This window comes from Spea bombifrons, chromosome 2, assembly GCF_027358695.1.
Source record: "Spea bombifrons isolate aSpeBom1 chromosome 2, aSpeBom1.2.pri, whole genome shotgun sequence".
Taxonomy (NCBI): Eukaryota; Metazoa; Chordata; class Amphibia; order Anura; family Pelobatidae; genus Spea; species Spea bombifrons.
Window position 1 is genome coordinate 52,435,206 of NC_071088.1, and position 22,267 is coordinate 52,457,472.

At 45.6% G+C, this 22,267-nt stretch overlaps 1 protein-coding gene across 2 annotated transcripts in view; it reads left to right on the plus strand.

The window, feature by feature from the left end:
- Positions 1 to 4,475: 4,475 nt before the first annotated feature.
- Positions 4,476 to 22,267, plus strand: part of KDM5B (lysine demethylase 5B) — a 72,559-nt gene continuing 54,767 nt past the window's right edge. The window contains exons 1-2 of one of the 2 annotated variants that reach the window (XM_053454238.1): positions 4,476 to 4,558; positions 5,060 to 5,238. In XM_053454238.1, coding sequence (XP_053310213.1) covers positions 5,104 to 5,238 — 135 coding nt within the window. In that variant the 5' untranslated portion in view covers positions 4,476 to 4,558; positions 5,060 to 5,103. Of the gene's footprint in view, positions 4,559 to 4,964; positions 5,239 to 22,267 lie in introns of those variants that run through there. The other variant, XM_053454237.1, reaches the window with a different exon arrangement.

A 22,267-nucleotide genomic window follows, 5' to 3' on the forward strand; every position in this document is an offset into this window, starting at 1 on the left:
CTTAAATCCCACAAACGTAAGAGGGTATCATCCCCTCATTCTGATTTATCCTCTGGAGAGGTTTCTAGCTCATCCTATTCGGCTTCATCTAGCGAAGAGTCAGAGGATGAGACCAATTTTCCTCCACAGGAGCTGCGTAAATTTGTTAAGGAAGTCTCACGGCTTTTTCAGGATTCAGACCTGTCGGCGCACCCTAAAGGGTTGCCTATGTTATCTCACATGCAGAATCTCATGTATAGAGAGTGGAATAATCCAGGCAAAAGAGCCTTTATATCAAAGCACTCTAAGCAGCTTTTTTACCTTCAAGGCGATGAAAAGTGGGAAGATATCCCTAAAGCAGACGTCCAGATAGCCCAGCTTTCCAAACGTACGACCATTCCCATTAGTGAAGTGGCTGGTCTTAAGGATCCTATGGATAAGAGGGCAGAAACGTCTTGCAGACCTTCACGGTGTCCAGGGAGGTTTTACTCCGGCTGAATTGGTGGAAAGCGAAGGGGCGCCTCACCCATCTTTTCTACCACGTCATTGGGTCACCCTCACCACGGATGCCTCCAAGGTAGGCTGGGGAGCTCATCTACTCGACATCTGCAGTAAGGGCAGCTGGTCCTTAATCGATCAAGCCCAATCATCAAACTTTCGGGAACTGAAAGCTGTGTTCCTGGCACTCAAGACCTTCAGTCCAAGATTACGGGGGAAAGCTGTGAGAATCCAGTCCGACAATGCCACCACAGTCTCATATATAAACAGACAGGGTGGCACCCGAATTCCAAGACTACAGGACCTTTCAGACCATCTCATGCGCTGGGCCCAAAGAAACCTGGAGGATTTAGCAGCGACACATATCAAAGGAGTAGACAACAGTCTGGCAGACGATCTCAGCAGATCTCGTTCCTCCCAAGCAAACTGGTCCCTGGACAAGAGCATTTTTTCTCTCCTAGTTCAAAGATATAGACCTTATGGCGACCAGACAAAACAGGAAATTACCAGTTTTCGCCTCCCTTTACAGGCAGGACAATCCTCCTCTGCTAGACGGAATGTCAGTGGTTTGGTCTTTCAAGATGGCTTATGTGTTTCCTCCAGTAGCCATGATTCCTCGGATCCTCCTAAAGATTCGGGTAGATAGAGCCAGGGTTTTAGCTATTCTCCCTTATTGGCCGAATCGAAGTTGGTTTTCGGAGCTGCTCAGTATGGCGATTTCAGTATGGGAGCTGCCAGTTTCCTCCCATCTTCTGGAAAACAAGAACCTGTCCAGGGATGTTCTTCTGCAGTTCAGATTGACGGCCTGGCTGCTGCAAGGATGATCCTCCGGAGCAGAGGCATTTCCAATTCTATGTCAGAGATCCTCCTGGGTTCAGTAAGAAGATCTACGTCCACTATTTATCTTCGAGTCTGGAATAAATTTCTCCACTGGTGTGTCTCCAAAGGTTTGGATTTCTCTTCTCCCCCCACAAGTTCTGTTCTGGACTTTTTGCAGGAAGGTTTTTCAGCGGGTCTCACAGTCTCGACGCTTAAGGGACAGGTTTCAGCCCTGAGTCATTTTCTCCTGTCTGAATTGGCGTCCCAAGTTCTCGTCAGGCATTTCTTTAAGGCTGCCATCATTCAACAGCCTCCCAGACGTTCGCATTTTCCCTCCTGGGATTTGTCATTGGTCCTCCAAACACTCTGCTCTGAACCATTCGAACCTTTGGAAGAGGTATCTCTAATATTTTTATCCCTCAAGACGGCTTTTTTGGTAGCCATTACCTAAGCGAGGAGGGTCAGTGAAATTCAGGCTCTTTCCGCGGCTCCAGAATTTACTATTTTCCACCAAGATAAAGTCGTCCTGTATGTTAAACCTTCTTTTTCAATCAGCCATTAATTTTACCCTCTTTCTTCCCATCTCCTTCAACTCTGGAAGAATCACTCTGGCACACTTTAGACGTCCGCAGAGCTCTACGAATTAATAGAGACCGCACTGCTTTTTTCCACTCTATGGATCAATTGTTTGTTAATTATTTTGGTAGATCCACAGGCAATGCGGCCTCCAAGCACACGATATCTCGATGGCTTTCCGACACTATTCGCTTAACCTACTCTCTCAGCGGTCAGGTTCTTTCATCCCACGTTACTGCTCACTCCACCAGAGCTATGGCTACATCCTGGGCGGAAAGGTCTTCGGCATCTCCAGAAGAAATATGCAAAGCAGCTACTTGGTCTTCCTTTCACACGTTTATCAAGCATTACCGGCTAGACATCTTCTCCTCCTCTGATGCTGACTTCGGGCGTAAGGTGCTTCAGGCAGTTACCTCGTGACCGTTTTCCCCGCCCTGTAATAAACTTAAATTCTGTAAATTACTATGCGGCTTTACACCAAAACAGGAGTAGCAGGCAGTGGGAGGCTAAGAGTGTCAACTGAGTGCTCTCAGTCAATCACTGTTCTAATCACTGGTATGAACTGGTATGTCGACAGGTGGAAGCTCAGTCTCCCTCACATCATCATTAGAGGACATGCCGCCAGGGACCAAGCTTCTCTGCTAAATGGTGAGCAAACCACTTAGTAGTGAAGTGGATCCTGGCACCCACAGACTCCCATCAACATAACCACTTAACTATGTTGAAGTGGTTATGGTTCCTACAGTGTTTCTTTAACTATTGTGTAACTATAAATATAATGGTAATAAAATGGAAAAAGGATCTTTGTAGCCTTTTACCCTCTTGAAACCCATTTTTGTTATTGTGTTGAGTTATTTTCTGGTGTTATTAGATTGGGGCTGAACTCTCCAGGCCTGTTTGTGGCTTGTCCCCTGTACTTGTCATTTACACCTATTTAATATTTTAAAATTCCTTGCGCCTCTTGATTCATTTTATTTTCCTGTTCAATTTTTTTGAGGGGGTAGGAGGTTGGTTCCAGTGTATAAAATAAAATTTAAAAAAAAGAGGCGAAAACTGCTTTTCTTTCTCAGCGGCTGTTTTGAATGTTGGGAGCGGGATTGAAAGCCTCTTCCGGGCGTCTAATGAAATTAAAGGAGCTGGCGTGCACACACCGCGCCGCCCAATGGCCGTGCCTCAGCTCTTCATCACACCCCTTTTAAGACGTGGGACGAAGTGCTGAGGAACGGCCATTGGGCGGTGGTGCGTGCACGCTAGCCCCTTTAATTTCATGAACACCATCCTCCCCCTGCTGTCCCCACCAGACACCAGGGAGTCAGAAGCAGTGGTAAGTCGGGGAGGGTTTATATGGGGGCATAAGGCTTTTCTGGAGGCAGAGTGGCCCATGATATGCCTTTTAACCCCCTATATGCCACTCTGCCTCAAGAAATGCCCTTTAACCCCTCTTATATGCCACTCTGCCTCCAGAAATGCCCCATATCAGGGAGGCAGAGTTGCATATAGGGGGTATAAGGCATTTCTGGGGGCAGATGTGCATAACTGGGGGGCAGGTTGGCAAATAAAAAACAAAAATTTCTCAATCATAGCTTTTATTAAATAAAATAGTTTACATGAATAAAGAAATAAAAGTTTCCTACAAGAATATTGTGAAGAATAATGTGATCACTGTTTTGTTCCACTGAATAAAATTGAACTTTTTCATCTAAAAATGTTTGCAAGGGCAGTGTCCGTGTATATGTGTATGTAAGGGCAGTTTACGTGTCTATATTTTTCTTTAAGGGCAGTGTACGTGTATATGTGTGTGTGTAAGGGCAGTGTACGTGTATATGTGTGTGTAAGGGCAGTATATATGTGTGTTTATGGGCAGGTGTGTGTAAGGGCAATGTATGTGTATATGTGTGTGTGTAAAGGCAGTGTATGTGTATATGTGTGTGTAAAGCCAGTGTATATGTGTGTTTATGGGCAAGTGTGTGTAAAGGCAGTACGAAAAATTACTGCAGTTTTTTGGACATGAAAAAGCTGCAATACTGCACTTTTACTGCAGTCCTACTGCACATTTACTGCACTTTTACGTCATTATAGTGCAAACCTACAGTTGTACTTCAATGCACTTTAGCTTTATTGCATTTGTACTTCCTTACAAAAATAACTGCAGTAAAACTGTTGTTCTTTGTACATTTCTGTTAATGAACAGGTAACTTAAGAGCTCTTTATAGTGACCCATCTGGCTTGTAATCTTGACAGTGACACCAACACATTCCGTCTGTAGTCTACATATCCAGCATGGTGCCTGAGTAGAAAAGGTGCTTTCAAGCCAACACCAGTCCACGCCGATAAACAAGTGTTTCCTTAATTTATCTACCAAGAAAAATAGGTTGCATAATTGCATTACGAATAGTAAAATATTGTTTTTAAAAGCATAGCGATTAATGAAACACACGGTCTTTGCCTTTATAGGCGCAACATAAACCACGTGACCTTAACATAGCCCATGTGACCTTAGACTGCTTGTGGACAATGAAATCCCAGATGCCTCAGCTTAACACACGCAAACCAGTGACGTTTAATAAGCCATCTGCCTATCCAGATTCGGTATAAGGCTCTTTAAAAAAGAAGTCCCAACAATGGTGTGGTTGGCATCTGTGTTTAGATCCTTCCGCCTATGTAAACACGAGGACGCGAGGAGAAGGTAAAGAAATTGTTCATTAGTTAGTGGTCGTAATTAAGTGTAACACAGATATAGCCAACATCTATTTAAATGATTAGCATTTGTCTCTCATATAACAGAAAGTGATTAATGCTTAAGTATCGAATGCGTTAACTACAACGAGCATGCACGAACGTTGACAAGATATTGGAACATGCTTTTTACTAATTTTGTGCGTAAATAAAGCGAACATTGTATTTACGCTACATAACGAAGAAGCGTTTCTATTTTTTTGCAATTGTGACCTATGTAAATTTATGTAATCATATGCTTAATCGTATGGGCGAGGGTCTTTTAGACGTGACCCGACAGTACACCAGAACTATTTTTTTGCTTGACAGCAACACCCCCCCCCTTCGCCGAATCTCGCGGATGAACATGCTTTTCTCACCATATAGATTCTATGAGGCAGTTGGTTTGTTTCGTTTAGCTGTTTGTACCTGACATTTCGGGGTCTATTTCATTGTTTTAATATCTGTATAGGATCCTGTTAAAATCTATTTAACGGGGGTGGCTCATCGGAGGAAATGGAGTTTGTCCCTCCACCGGAATGCCCGGTATTTGAGCCAACTCGGGAGGAATTTGCTGACCCCTATGCATTTATCAATAAGATTAGACCGATTGCAGAGCAAAGCGGCATATGTAAAGTCAGGCCACCACAGGTAAGTGATTTTATATATATATAAATTCATACTGTCAGTATCTTTAAAATATGTATATATTTATACTGTAACTGTCTTTGTTAATAAATGCTCTGTGTGTGTGTGTTTATATAGAATGTGTTTGTGTAAGAAATAAAACTCACAGTGCACGTTTCAGAGTACTTAACTCCCGGAAGTGCCTGTTTATGAACACACTATTTTGTTCCTGGGTTGATGATGACTAGAGAACCAACAGCAGTTATTCAATATGGCGCCCGAGTCCCAATCCTTTGTGTTGCTGAGACTAAGGGGTATATTTTAACATAACGTAGCAAACGCTGATGCAGACTGACACCTTGATAGAGCGTTAAGGATTATACACGCAGGGTTTTTAAAACAAATGGTAGTACTTTTTTTTTTTTAACTTTATTTTTTTTATTGTGTAATTTATGTACACACTCTTGCTTTTTCCTGGATTTCAATTTCCTTGTAGCTAAAATAGGTTATCTACACAGTATTATCGAGTGTAACTAAAATGGCTGATTTTCCAACAAAGCTATCAAGAACAAAATACAAGAGTTATAGTACTTTTGTCTATTAGCTCAGGTCTGTGAATAACATAAAGGTCGAGCATCTATTCAAATTAACTCTATAGATTGTAAGCTCGTTTGAGGCCCACATCACCTGTTGTCTCTAAGTCAATTTATGTTACATACTACTTATGTCCCGTTTACCCATTGTACAGCGCTATGGAATTTGATGGCGCTATATAAAACAATAATTAATAAGATATATAGTTATGGAAAATTATGGCAAACACTGAATTCCAACATTATAGTAGGTGCCACCTTTTCAGAAACACACACCTGGGTTAGTAGTCATAGGGAGCCTGACAACGTGAAAGCAACTTTGTTTTTCTTATTTTGTAGGGCATTTGAAGTATGGTTTATGAGGGGGGCAGTTTATCAGTTTTATATGCCATGCCAACAGCTGTTTAGTTTTCTGTATGACTGTCATAGAAAGTAGTATAAGCAATGGGAAAAGAAAGCAGTAAAATGTGGTAGCTTCAGTGAGGCAAACAATAAAGCAAGTATAGTTCTTACTACTATAAGAGATGAAGTGCTTAGGAAAGGGAACCGAGTAAGGCCCCCGACTGTTTTTTTTTTTATTATTACTACTCTATCTGTGTATTTCTATAGTGCCAACAATTTATGTAGCACTTTTGAGGATGTTGGAAACTATACTTTGATATGGGCGAGGTGGCTTGCCGGTTCATAGTTCTAGCTATCTAGGTTATGGCCAGTGTGCTTTTTTTTATTATTATAACATAGTCTAGGTTCCCATTTTTCCTGTACAAATTTAATATCTGTGTTGGAGCCTCTCGGGAAGATAGACTGGTAAAGTCTGCAGGAAATATGTTGTTCAATGCTATCCTCTTCAGTATATTTCTCTTTCTGAGCCAAGTACGATTCAGGGTGCCAATTAATGATTATATAGCGTGTATGCATGTAATAGATACACCGATCAGCCATAACATTATGACCACCTGCCTAATAGGGTGTAGGTCCCCCTTTAGCCGCCAAAACAGCATTGATCCCTTTAGGGCTGCAACTAACGATTATTTTAATAATCGATTAGTTGGCCGATTATTTTTTCGATTAATCGATTAATCGGATAAAAAAAAACAATATGCAAATTTTTCGTTTATTTAAAATAATTTAATGAACTGGATGTTAAAAAACAACTTAAAATTTACATTAACATTCTTATTTTGTTATGATGTAATAAAAAACAATATTTTCAAAGTACAAGAACCCAAACACAATATTTATGAAACAAAATAACCCCAAACATTCTGAAAAGAGGTGGACTATTACTGTTCAAGAAACTTTGCCCCAGCCCTGGCACTTTGCACCCAGCACTTTGCACCCAGCACTTTGCACCCAGCACTTTGCACCCAGCACTTTGCCCCAGCCCTGGCACTTTGCACCCAGCACTCAGCACTTTGCACCCAGCACTTTGCACCCAGCACTTTGCACCCAGCACTTTGCCCCAGCCCTGGCACTTTGCACCCAGCACTTTGCCCCAGCCCTGGCACTTTGCACCCAGCACTTTGCCCCAGCCCTGGCACTTTGCACCCAGCAAGCACTTTGTACACAGCACTCAGCACTTTGCACCAGCACTTTGCACCCAGCCCTGGCACTTTGCAGCCAGCCCTGGCACTTTGTACCCAGCACTGGCACTTTGCACCCAGCACTTTGCACTGTGCCCCTGCACCCAGTCTCCAACTCTGCCCTGCACCCAGCCCTGCCCCCACACTCACACTCTGCCCTGCACCCACTCTGCCCTGCACCCACACTCACACCCTGCCCTGCACCCAGTCTCCCACTCTGCCCTGCACCCACACTCACACCCTGCATCCCCACCCCCACTCTGCCCTGCACCCAGTCTCCTGCCCTGCACCCCCCACCCCCACTCTGCCCTGCACCCCCACCCCCACTCTGCCCTGCACCCACACTCACACCCTGCATCCCCTGAAACCCCACCCCCACCCCACCGTGGACCCCCACCCCCGCGAACCGCTCTGTGCGAATGGAGCCACTCGCACAGAGCGAACCGCTCTGTGCGAATGGAGCCACTCGCACAGAGCGAACCGCTCTGTGCGAATGGAGCCACTCGCACAGAGCGAACCGCTCTGTGCGAATGGAGCCACTCGCACAGAGCGAACCGCTCTGTGCGAATGGAGCCACTCGCACAGAGCGAACCGCTCTGTGCGAGTGGCTCTGTGCGATCTGTGCACATAGACATGAAGAATACTTACCTCCGGAACGCGTCACATCCGTCACGTAGCTAGAAGGCGGAGACTGCAGAGCGTGTAGCAGAAGCGGGGAACGCTCGCGGAGGTAAGTAAAAGGAGCCGAGTGCTCCAACAACGAATTGATCACTCGATTAATCGATAACGGAAATCGTCGACAACGATTTCCGTTATCGATTATTATCGATTTTATCGATTCGTTGTTTCAGCACTAGATCCCTTTGAAAAGTGTGCTGTGGTATCTGGCGCTAAGACATTAGTTCTATGGATTGGACTTGTTTGTCCAGCACATCCCTCAGATGCTCAATTGGATTGAGATCTGGGGAATTTGGAGGCCAAGTCAACCTCTTGAACTCACAGTGTACATGGTCTGCAGCAATGCTTATGTAGGTGGTAATTTTTCCACGTGAGCAGAACATTGCCCAAAGCATCGCACTGCCTCCGCTGGCTTGTGATCTTCCCATATTGCATCCTGGTGCCATGTGTTCTTTAGATAAGGGACGCACCCGGCCATCCACGTGATGTAAAAGAAAACGTGATTCATCAGACCAGGCTTCTTTCATTGCTCCGTGGTCTAGTTCTTAAACTCACATGCCCATTGTAGGTGGGCAGGGGTCCGCATGGGCACCCTGACAGGACTGTGTGTTATAACCCATTTCTATCAGAACCAGCAGAATCCTTTTCATACATTTTATTTTTATTTTATTGAGCAATTTTGCCGCTGTTGCGGCCTGGAACTTGGATGCTGGTTATTTATGCAACAGGGTGAGCAGGATGCTGTTGTATTATGTTCCTGGTGTATGCTGATGCTGTTTTCTGTACAGTGAGGTGCTGTTGCATCTCTGACTTAGCATGTCTGCTCCTGAGAACTACTGAGCCCCCCCTCTGTTGAGGACTACGCATACGCAGTGCTCTACTGGGCTGAATGCCAATATTGAGCCATGTACAAAGGAGGGCCTGATGGAGAGCTATGTGTGGTTTGCTTTGACGATTGTATTTAATTACCCTTATACTGTTAAAATACAGGTGTTTTCAATAAAACTCAGTCCTGTTTTCTCCTCAACATTGGGGCTGTCTGCTGCTTGGCATGGGCTGCTGTACTGGACAATGATTTATTACATGTGCTGAATAAGCTAAGCTACAGCTAGCCATACCAACTATGCAGCTCTGGTGCAGCGGCATCCTCCTTTTCTCTAAAAGTTTGCTCTGTCTGGTGCTGAAGGGGTTGACCGCTAGTGTCCTGGCAGGAGGAAGAGTAGTTTGGTGGAGGTACCTACTTGCTTACAGGGAATCCCACTCCTGGTTCGCCAGCAATCCCAGATTTCGGTCTCCCGAGTTTGATTAGCCCAATGTGGGGGAGGTTTCTTCTGAGGAAGGCAAAGTCTGGGCAGACAGTTCTTTTCTCTTTCCGGTGAAGACGATGGGATAGCCTTATCTCCGCTATGGATTCTGCTATGCATCTGGAAGAAAGAGCAGGAATGGAATTGCCCTAGAATGAAGGGTTAAATCTCGGCGTCCAGGACAGTGAAGGCGTAGCTTTCTCAGATCAAATCGCTACCTAAGGACGTGAATCTCCCTGCTGTTAAGCTGGCTGTGGTTCTATGTGAAATCGACCAGAATGATGGCGAGTGCCTCTGCACTCTGTAGCTGCTGGGTGAGCCTTTTGGCTAAAAGCGTGGGCCAATAGATAATGACTCTAAGAGCAGACTGCTTTAGTATCCCCTTTAAGGGCAAATCCCTGTTGGGTGAAAAGCTTGAGTCCCTATTGGAGAAAACTACAGGGACCAAGCACGGGATGCCGCAACGGAGACCAGCTTCCAAAAGACTTTTGTCCTTTTAACAATACCTTCCATAGCAGTTCCGTGGTTATGGTTCCAGATTTCCTTGCTCTTCAGGGGAACAAGGCTTTCTGGGCAGACCCCAGAGAGAGAGGCATTACACCATTCCTTTGGGAGGAAGGCTCAGGTTCTTTAAGGACAGTCGGTTCACGACCTCTGGGTGAGATGCATCATAGCAGACGTGTACCATTTACAGTTTTCTTTCAGACCTCCAAAACATTTCCTTTTTTCCCATCTTCTTCAGGAATAGGCGAGGTATGCCTTTCTTCTCTCTGCCATCAATCAGTTCAGAGAATGTTGGGCCCAGTTCCAGCCCCCCCCCCCCCTCCCCAGCATGGACTGGTTGTATATTTTTCCTGGTGCCCAAAGAGTCAGCTGGATTCAGTTTGATTATACTTGAGCTTCTTAAATGGTAGTATGGATGGTTACAGATGGAAAGATCCACTCCAGACAATATGCCTCCGCAACTTCATGGCTTCCATAGACACTTGAAAGCTGCGACTCTTTACGTTCTTATCCATCCATCTCGTTGAAAGTTCCTACGCATAGTGATCCCTCGTCCTAATTTTCTGGCAACTTGAGTCAGGCCCTGGTATTTGAAATTGAGATGGTGTTCCGTGTTAGCTCCTCTTGTCTGGACTCCATTGTCTCTCCTTAAACACTTAAATTCCTTGCACTTTGCCACCGGATCACTTTTTCTTTCTTTTTTTTTTTTTTTTTTTTGAGTTTTCATTACTCTCTCCAGACTGTGTTTTGGTAGCATATTTCCACATCTTATCAGACATACAAATTTCTGGTACTCTTAGCTATGTTTATCTTTACTAATTACTGTGGTGTACAATAATCATAAGCCTGTATTTATCTACTCTGTGATATGATACTTTTGGTCATCTTCAGAATGACATTGTCATTGTGCCATTGTACAGCTTTTTGTCATATTTGTATAATTCTGTATGATTGTTTCTTGACACTGTATGCTGTATCTTTACAATGTTGTTCTGTATCGTCTTAACCATATGTGCAATAAACAGAGAATTGATTACGCATAGCGATCCCTTGGAATTCAGACGTACAACTTGACGGTTTCAGGTCTTTCCATTTGGTCTGTTGGCAGCTCCCAGGGGCTTCGCAACTCCTGGCAGCGTCTTAATTAAGGCTCCAGGGGAGTTCAGTCATCTTATACATAGACAACTGCCCATTTGGCTTCTGTCCTCCAGTCTCGCCTTACAAGAGTAGTCAACACCTTGCAGGAGCTAGGTTGCATCTTGAATTGGGGCAAGTCACATTTCTGGGTCTGCGTCTGTTTTCTAGCTCAGGGAAAATTGACAGCAATAATTCGCCTGTCCACCAGATGCTTTCTTCACGCGAAAGGACTTGTATGTTCCTAGTGGAGGATTTTTTTTGCATCGTTGGAATGGGGGCTTTCTTCCTCTGGACAAGCTCATCTGCCTTTCTTCTTTATAAAAGAGTGTCAGTTACCTGGTTGTGATGGAACCCTCCATCACTGGGGCCACTGCAGTGGAGAGGCCTGAGAGCCAGCCTCCTCCCTATTGACTTTGGGCCCTGAATTTGTAAATACTTCTGGCTACCCCCAGCAGTATATCATCCCATCTAGGGCTGAAACAACTAATCGATAAAATCGATAATGAAAATCGTTGTCAACGATTTTCATTATCGATTAATCGAATAGATTTTTATCGATTATAAAAAGAGGTTTTTTTTCAGAGCAAAAAAACTCCTCTCCGTATATAATCCGACCTCAAATAGATCGGATTATAACACTAGAATCCAGATCCCCCGCAACGCTGCAGGGGATCTGGATTCTCCTCACTGTCGGCCGGTCTCTCACTTCCGTCTCTCTCCCCCTTCCCATCTGCCTCCCCCCCCCTCCCATACATCACTCTGCCTCTCTACCCGGCTCCGTTACTGACAGGCACTTTCCCTGCAGCTTCATAGAAGCCTCAGTGTAAGTGAAGGCGAGTAACGGAGTCTGTCTGTGCGATGCAGACCCCCACCGGCTGACAGAGTGCGGGGAACTCTGATCTCTGACAGCCGGGGAAAGTATACGCGACGGACGCATACAAACCCCCGCTGCCAACTCCACCTCCTTTCGGCTGCAGCTGAAGGCGACATCAACCCGCTGCCCCGGCTGGAAGCACCGGTAAGAGAGGGGTGAGAGAGGGGGAAGGGGGTGAGAGAGAGAGTGTGTGTGTGTGTGTTAAATGGGGGCATAGGGCATTTCTGGAGTGGCGTTAAGGGGGCATTTAATAGAGCACTCTGCCTCCTGAAATGCCTTATACCTCCCTATATGCCACTCTGCCCCATAATATGCCTTTTAACCCCCTAAATGGCAGAGTGGCATATAGGGGTATAAGGCATTTCTGGAGGCAGAGTGCTCTATACAATGCCTTTTAACTCCCTTAATGCCACTCTGCCTCCTGAAATGCCTTATACCTCCCTATATGCCACTCTGCCCCCATAATATGCATTTTAACCCCCTAAATGCCAGAATGGGATATAGGGGTATAAGGCATCTCTGGAGGCAGAGTGGCACATAGGGGGTCAAAAGGCATACCATGGGGCACAGTGGCATATAGAGGGTTAAAAGGCATATCATGGGCCACAGTGCCATATTGGTGTGGCAAGCCTGGGGGCAGATGTGCGTAACTGGGGCACAGGTTGGAAAATACAAAAAATCTTTTTCTCAATCATAGCTTTTATTAAAAAAAATAGTTTACATGAATTAACATTTACTGGTAAAACTTTTTTCCTTTGGGGTCGTCTTATATTCAGGCTTTTTCTTTTTTTCCTAAGTTAATATTCAGATTTTGGGGGGTCGTCTTATAATCAGGGTCGTCTTATAATCGAGCAAATACGGTACTATGCCAGTCACTAAAGTGGTAAGCCTACACCACATCAATGTTTGGCTTAGTATATAGTGATAGGGGTTGTCGGTGTCTGGCTCAATGTATAGGCACGCATTGACGGTGGTACCGCATAATCCCTAAGTATATAATGATAAGTTATGCTGTACCCCTGTCAATGTTTGCCTAACCATAGAAACTATGCATTTTTAAAGTGTGTGTGTGTGTGTGTGTGTGTGTGGGGGGGGGTGCCACATACAGGGTCTGCCACAGGTGCCAAATACTCTAGGTACGCCCCTGCATCATGCGGCTGTCAGACCCAATGGCCATGCCTCAGCTCCTCTTCCCACGTCTTAAAAGGGGTGGGATGAAGAGCTGAGGCATGCGGTGCGTGCACGCCGGCCATTTTAATTTCATTAGGCGCTGGTGGAGTGACTGCCGCACGAAGGCCGCTTTCAATGTCGCTCGCAGCCGCTTTAATGGTGCAATGGGCCAGTTGACTAGACTTGCCCCCAGGCCTTAGGCTGCCAGCCCTCCCCTGCTCTCTCATACTGGTCACTGGAAGCTTAACATGGCACCTCATAGCAAAAAAACTCTAAGGATCTAGGCTGTAAGAAGATTGCCAAGACCCTGAAACTGAGCAGCAGCACGGTAGGCAAGACCATACACACACAGGACAGGTTCCACTAAGAAGAGTCCCCGCCATGGTCGACCAAATATGTTGAGTCCACGTGCTCAGCGTTATATCCAGAGGTTGCTTTTGGTTAATAGACCTATGCCAGCATTGCTGCAGAGGTTTAAGGGGTGGGGGAGGTCAGCCTGTCAGTGCTCAGACCATATGCCGCACACTGCATCAAATTGGTCTGCATGGCTGTCGGCCCAGAAGGAAGCCTCTTCTAAAGATGATGCACAAGAAAGCCTGCAAACGGTTTGCTGAAGACAAGCAGACTAAGGATATGGATTACTGGAACCATGTTCTGTTGTCCGATGAGACCAAGATAAACTTATTTGGTTCCGATGGCTTCAAGCGTGTGTGGCGGCAACCAGGTGAGGAGTACAAAAACAAGTGTGTCTTGCCTACAGTCAAGCTACAGTTCGTTGAGGGAACCATGAATGCTCTGACGGACTTGTCCCTTCAGATACACAGCTGTGGATATTATATAGCCCAACCACACGTCCCCCCGGAACCCAGTTTCAATGTTATACCCCTTTTTCCTATTGCCCCGACCCAGAAGCTGCCCTCTGCTGCCCACACCGCCATGCCCAGTACCAGGACGTACAGGTTTTACTTTTGGAACTGCTGGGCGACTAGAATAGCCTCCTGGCGCACTATGTGTACCAGAAAGGATTATCTCCATAGGGTGCCCAGGCAGGGCTCCTGCCTGACTATCAGTGGAAGATATCAGAGGCTAATCTCTTTATTAGCTCCCCTATTGTTCCTGGGAGACCTGAATCCCCCAGCTAAAGGGGGCAGTTATGTTACTCGGACTTCTCATTCTGTGTGTTGATGTGATTATGTGGATATATATACCTGTGTCTGCGTACAATAAAGCTTTCTTAATGTTATACCCTACACTGAGTCTCGGCTAGTGACTGGGAAAACGGGGAAAATGTGTGTGTTCCGGGCTAAGGGAGCATAAGACAGCGGAGGTAGTCGGTCGGACTAGCCAGATCCGTGACAAATGCCAACATGTACTGTGACATACAGAAGCAGAACATGATTTCCTCCCCTCTCTCGGAGACTGGGCCACATAGAAACATAGAAAGTGACGGCAGATAAGAGCCAGAAGGCCCATCCAGTCTGCCCAACCTCTGAGTACTCTCCTTTAGTACTTGCCCTTATCCTATATCTAGCTTGGCATTATGACTATCCCATGCTTGCTTAAATGACTTTACTGTATTAACATCTACCACTTCCACTGGGAGGCTATTCCATGCGTCCACTACCCTTTCCGTAAAGTAATATTTTCTGATGTTACCATTAAACCTTTGCCCCTCTAGTTTATGCTTGTGTCCTCTTGTTGTGGTTTTATTTCTTCTTTTAAATAAACTTTCTTCCTTTACTTTGTTGATTCCCTTTAAGTATTTAAATGTTTCTATCATATCCCCCCTGTCCCGTCTTTTTTCCAGGCTATATAGGTTAAGATCCTTTAACCTGTCCTGGTAAGGTTTATTTTGTAATCCATAAACCGTTTTAGTAGCCCTTCTCTGCACTTTCTCCAACATATCTATATCCTTCTGGAGATATGGTCTCCAGTACTGTACACAATACTCCAAGTGAGGTCTCACCAGTGATCTGTACAGCGGCATGAGCACTTCCCTCTTCCTACTGCTAATACCTCTCCCTATACAACCAAGCATTCTGCTAGCATTACCTGCTGCTCTACTGCATTGTCTACCTACCTTTAAATCCTCAGAAATAATTACCCCTAAATCCCTTTCCTCACACGTTGAGGTTAGGACAGTACCAAATAGTCTATACTCTGCCCTTGGGTTTTTATGCCCCAGGTGCATTACTTTGCATTTATCCACGTTAAATGCCAATTGCCACAGCTCTGACCATTTTTCCAGCTTACCTAGATCGTTTGCCATTTGGCTTCTTCCTCCAGGAACATCAACCCTGTTGCAAATTTTTGTGTCGTCGGCAAATAAACATACCTTTCCATCAACACCATCTGCAATATCACTAATGAAAATATTAAAGAGAATGGGTCCAAGTACAGATCCCTGAGGTATCCCACTGGTAACAAGACCTTGTTCTGAATATACGCCAATGACTACAACCCTCTGTTTTCTGTCACTCAGCCACTCCTTAATCCATTCAACAACATTGGGATCTAAACCCAGAGATTGCAGTTTATTTATAAGTCTTCTATGTGGGACAGTGTCAAAGGCCTTACTGAAATCCAGATACGCAATGTCTACTGCACCACCTTGATCAATTACTTTAGTCACCCAATCAAAAAAATCAATAAGATTTGTTTGGCAAGATCTTCCTGAGGAAAACCCATGTTGTTTTTGATCTTGAAAGCCATGTGACTTCAGATGTTCAACAATCCTTTCCTTTAACATTGTTTCGATTAATTTTCCCACTACAGATGTAAGACTAACTGGCCTGTAGTTGCCCGACTCCTCCCTACTGCCTTTTTTGTGTATAGGCACAACATTCGCTACTTTCCAATCCCCAGGGACAACTCCCGTTACCAATGATTCGTTAAATATATCAGTTAACGGTTTTGCTAGTACACCCCCAAGCTCTTTTAATAATTTGGGGTGTATCCCATCAGGCCCCATCGACTTATTTGTCTTTACCTTAGACAACTGAAGTAAAACCTCCGCCTCGATAAACTCACATATTTCAAATGATTCAGTCTTTTTTCCCAACTGAGGTCCCATTCCATCATTCTCATCTGTAAAAACTGAACAGAAATATTCGTTGAGGCAGTCAGCTAAACCTTTATCCTCTTCTACATATATGCCTTTTGTTTTTAGTCTAACTAATCCTTGTTTAACTTTCCTTTTCTCATTTATATATCTAAAAAATGTTTTATCTCCATTTTTTACTGATAGGGCAATTCGCTCTTCTGCCTGTGATTTGGCAGTTTTTATAACTTTCTTTGCCTCTTTCTGCCTAATTTTATAGATCTGTCTATCTTCCTCACTTTGGGTATTTTTGTATCTACTAAAGGCTAACTTCTTGTCTTTCACGATTTTGGCCACTTCTGCAGAGTACCACAGCGGTTTCCTTAATTTTTTACTCTTACTGACCAACCTAATACAATTTTCTGTTATCTTCGATAAAACAGCTTTTACAAAATCCCATTTCTCCTGAACACCATTTAAATTGTGCCAGTCTGATAATGACTCCTCTATACATTTTCTCATTTTAGAAAAGTCAGCTTTTCTAAAATCTAAAACTTTTGTTTTTGTGTGGTGTGACTCAGTCACTGTTCGTATATTAAACCACACAGACTGATGATCACTAGATCCCAAACTTTCACCTACAGAAATATCTGTTAACAAATCTCCATTTGTGAACACTAAATCCAATGTGGCCTCCTTACGAGTTGGTTCCTCAACCACCTGTTTTAAAGATAATCCCAATAAGGAGTTTAGAATATCCGCACTCCTGGCACAACCAGCTACTTTCGTTTTCCAGTTCACATCAGGGAGATTAAAGTCACCCATGATTATAACATCCCCCTTCACTGTCATTTTAGCTATTTCCTCCACTAGTAGATTATCGAGTTCTTCTACTTGTCCTGGGGGTCTATAAATCACACCTATGCGAGTTACTTTACTTTTGCCAAATTGTACTGTAACCCAAACCGACTCTAAGTTCTCTTCACCAACTTGTATTAAGTTAGATTTTATGTTATTTTTCACATATAGGGCCACCCCTCCCCCTTTCCTGCCCTTTCTATCTTTTCTATATAAAGAGTACCCCGGTATTGATATGTCCCAGTCATTTTTCTCATTATACCATGTCTCAGTAACAGCCACTATATCAACATTCTCAGTTGCCACAACTGTTACAAGTTCATGGATCTTATTCCCTAAACTGCGAGCATTTGTAGACATGACCTTCAGCTTGTCATTTAACACCGATGCTGCAATCACTTTCTGTCCTTGCTTTGGGGGGCAAAACATATGCTTCTCCCTATTATCTTTATAGACCAAGCCCCCAGATCCACCCACCTGGTTACTAAGTAAATCGCCTTCCCTTTCTATACTGTCTAACCCGGTATTTATTCATAACGACCCCAAACACACTTCCAAGATGACCACTGCCTTGCTAAAGAAGCTGAGGGTAAAGGTGATGGACTGGCCAAGTATGCCTTCAAACCTAAACCCTATTGAGCATCTGCGGGGCATCCTCAAAGGTAAGTTGGGGGAGCGCAATGTCTCTAACTTCTACCAGCTCCGTGATGTCGTTGTGGAGGAGGACTCCAGTGGCAACCTGTGAAGCTCTGGTCAATGCCATATAATATATTTACAAAAAATGTGAGGGATGCATTTACTTTTGTGAGATACTGTATAACTGCTGCTGCCGTCACTTCCTCTGGGGCTTCTATGACGGAGCGCCGGCATCACATGACCTTCTGGTGCTCATTCAAAGAAGCCCCGGTGGAAGGGCCAGCAGCAGCGGAGGTTGTCTGCGCCCATCGGGCAGACCTCCACCAGTTGCCCCTCTAGGCACCAAGGAATCTGAAGCACAGAGGACAAGTCTAGGGATGCACTGGTAATAGTGGCATAAGACAGGGCTCGACAAATCCCAGGCGCCAGGTCGCCATGGCGACTCACAATTTCGTCCTGGTGCCTAGGAGTTTGTCAGCCTCTTACGTCCACAAAAAAATGCCCCCGCGTCACCACGCGGGGGCGCTGCTGTCTGCCCAGAAGCCTGGGCAGACAAAACAGCCACTCAGAGCCCGCCCCCAAGCCTGAGATCACTCCCACGGAGTGATCCGGTAGACTGAAACCGCAATTGCAGGAAAACCTGCAATAGCGTTTTCAGCTGCCACAGGCAGCTTCAGGAAAGGGGGTTGAGTGTTGATTGGGTCCCCACACAAGTGTGGGGACCTGACACAACATCCCCCTGCTGCCTGATCGCTCCATGAGAGCGACAGGGCAGCGTTAACCCCTTCAATGCCGCGATCGCGGCATTTAGGGGTTAATTCCCGTTTTGTACGGGGCTCTGCTGCTGGTGGTCTGCCTGGAAGCCCAGGCAGGCCAGCAACAGCAAAAACGAGCCCCCCCACAAGCCCTTTGATGACTCCTGTAGGCATGGAAGCCTACAGCAGTCATCAGAGAGACTCCCCCCTGCAGTGGCTGGTCTATAGACCAGCAGTCGCGTCCCAGCTGCCAGAGGCAGCTTCAGGGACAGGGGGAGAGGGTTCTTTGGTCTCCACATGAGTGTGGAGACCAGCCCCAACCCTCCCCTGCTGCCTGATCGCTCCATGAGAGCGACAGTGCAGCGTTAACCCCTTCAATGCCGCGATCGCGGCATTTAGGGGTTAATTCCCGTTTTGTAAGGGGCTCTGCTGCTTGTGGTCTGCCTGGAAGCCCAGGCAGACCAGCAACAGCAAAACGAGCCCCCACAAGCCCTTTGATAATTCCTGTAGGCATGGAAGCCTACAGCAGTCATCAGAGACTCCCCCCTGCAATGGCTGGTCTATAGACCAGCAATTGCTTCCCAATTGCTGCCAGAGGCAGCTTCAGGGACAGGGGGAGAGGGTTCTTTGGTCTTCACACTCATGTCAACACCCCTCTGCTGCCTGATCGCTCCATGAGAGCGATAGTGCAGCGTTAACCCCTTCAATTCCACAATTGTGTATAACACATTCGTGGCATTGCAGGGGTTAACATTTGTCCCCACAAGCTTGTGGGGACTAAATATCAGTCTATGCTGTGCTCCAATGGAACATCAGTATTGAAAGTGTTTATATATATATATATATACATACATACATACATACATACATACACACACACCGTATTGGCCCCAATATAGGCCGCACTTTTTTCCCCCACTTTAAGACTTTAAAGTGGGGGTGCGGCCTATATTCGGGGTCTAGCGGGGTTAGGATACAGATCCCCCGCAGCGGTGCAGGGGACCTGCATCCTACTGTCTGATACGCTCAGACAGCCTCCCCTGCCGGCACTTCCCACGGGGGGGAGTACCGGCACGGGAGGTTGTCTAAGCGCATCGCACGGACGGTGAACGTCCACACGATGCATTTTAACCCCCCCGACTTACCAGGGCAGACTCCCGGGTGTCTTGCAGGGCCGTCGGAAGACACCTACGCAATACGCGTATACATCTTCCGGTGCCGGTACTTCCGCTGAGTGCCGGCGCCGGGAGTTGTATACACGATGTGCATAGATGTCCCCCTCCGGCCCCGTAAGACACCCGGGAGTCTACTCTGGTAAGTTGGGGGGAGGACAGAGTGGCAGCATATCTCGGGGGGGGGGGACAGAGTGGCAGCATATCTCGGGGGGGGGAGAGGACAGAGTGGCAGCGTATCTCGAGGGGGGGAGGACAGAGTGGCAGCGTATCTCGGGGGCAGAGTGGCAGCATATCTCGGGGGGAGAGGACAGAGTGGCAGCGTATCTCGAGGGGGGGAGGACAGAGTGGCAGCATATCTTTTGGTGCTTTTTTAAAGAAAAAAACTTTTTCTTTAAAAAAGCACCAAACTTTTAGGGGGCGGCCTATATCCGAGCCAATACGGTGTGTGTATATGTATGTGTATGTGTGTGTGTGTATATATCTATATCTATATATACCGTATTGGCTCGGATATAGGCCGCCCCCGTATATAGGCCGCACCCTAAAAGTTTGGTGCTTTTTTAAAGAAAAAGTTTTTTTTCTTTAAAAAAGCACCAAAAAAAACATGCTGCCACTCTGTCTCCCCCCTCCCGAGATACGCTGCCGCTGTCCTCCCTCCCCGCGATACGCTGCCGCTGTCCTCCCTCCCCGCGATACGCTGCCGCTGTCCTCCCTCCCCGCGATACGCTGCCGCTGTCCTCCCTCCCCGAGATCCGCTGCCGCTGTCCTCCCTCCCCGAGATCCGCTGCCGCTGTCCTCCCTCCCCGAGATCCGCTGCCGCTGTCCTCCCTCCCCGAGATCCGCTGCCGCTGTCCTCCCTCCCCGCGATCCGCTGCCGCTGTCCTCCCTCCCCGCGATCCGCTGCCGCTGTCCTCCCTCCCCGCGATCCGCTGCCGCTGTCCTCCCTCCCCGCGATACGCTGCCGCTGTCCTCCCTCCCCGCGATCCGCTGCCGCTGTCCTCCTCTGCCCCCCCCTCCTCGACTTACCGGAGCAGACTCCCGGGTGTCTTGCGGGGCCGGCGAGGGACATCTACGCAATACGCGTATGCAACTTCCGGTACCGGAAGTTGCATGCGCGTATTGCGTAAATGTCTCCCGCCGGCCCCGCAAGACACCCGGGAGTCTGCTCCGGTAAGTCGGGGGTGGGCAGAGGTAAAACGTTTAGATAACCTCCCGTGCCGGCACCCCCCCCCCCCCCGTGGGAAGTGCTGGCAGGGGAGGCTGTCTGAGCGTATCGGGGAGAAGGATGCAGGTCCCCTGCACCGCTGCGGGGGATCTGTATCCTAACCCCGCTGCCTGCCCGGCGCCCGGGCGTCGGGCGCTAGAGCCCGAATATAGGCCGCACCCCCACTTTAAAAACTTAAAGTGGGGGAAAAAAGTGCGGCCTATATTCGAGCCAATACGGTATATATATATCTATATATCTATCTATATATATATATATATATATATATATATATATATTATTGATCCAAAGGCTCTTATAAGAGCCACCCATATAATATTAACCCCTTCATTGCCATTGATCACTGCATAAACAGTGATCTTGCATAGTGGCAATTGTTTTTGGGGTTCTTTTTTTTTTATTTACTTTTTTTTTTTACATTTTTTTAGTTTTTTTTTATTAGAGCCATTAACCCTTTCCTTCCCCACTATTTTTGCTGCAATTGTTACCATGCAGCGGTATACGGCTGAGGAGGCATGTTCCAAATGTGGCCCTTTTGCCCCCAAACAATCTGACAAACCCATGCATGTGGGGTATCAATGTACTCAGGAGATGTTGCTGAACACATATTGGGGTGTTGTGTGACAGCAACAGCATACCAGGAGCTGTAATTTCACACCTGAAATATAAAGTATGTGAAAAAAAACACCAAAAACAATTACTATCACAAACTTTGACAAGGGTTGGTGGTAGGATTAGTGCATGGAAAGGGTTATCAGCATCTAAAATACCCTGGGGTGTCTAGTTTTCAAAAATATATGGTTTGGTGGGGTAAATTTAATTTGCTGGCTTCAAAGATGCCCCACATACCACATGGAAGACAGAATTACCAGATTCAGAGAAAAATGGTTTTGAATTAGCAAAACGCTACTTGTACTTATTGCCCCATAACGTGTAGAAGAAAGCAAAAAAACATAAAAACATTGGGTATTTCTAAACTCGGGACAAATAGTAGAATCTATTTAGCAGGTTTTTTCAGTAGTTTTTTATGATGAATAAAAGATTTTTCAAATAAAAGTGAGAAAATGTGTTTTTTTTTTCAATTTTTCGTCATATATTTTATTATTTTTATTATAGGAAATTACATCATATGAAAAAAATTATGCTGTCTGAAGAAAGCCCTTCTTGTCCTGAAAAAAACAATATATAACTTGTGTGGGTTTAGTAAATGGGTTAAGAGAAAATTACAGCTAAACACAAACACCGCAGAAACGATAAAACAGCCATTGTCACGAAGGGTACAAAAAATAGAATCAGCCTTTGTCACGAAGGGGTTAAATATGAAAAATAGTTAACATATGAATTAATATTTACTAATAACGTTGTATTAAAAACTAGTTTGAGAAACACTGTTTGGGTTCTTGTAGCTTTTATGTCAGTAAATTAAGAAGGTGAATAGAGAGGCCATTGCAATAAAGAGATGAAAGTGTAAATTGTACGTTTATTACATTATTTTAAATTTTTAAAAATTCCATTTTTTTA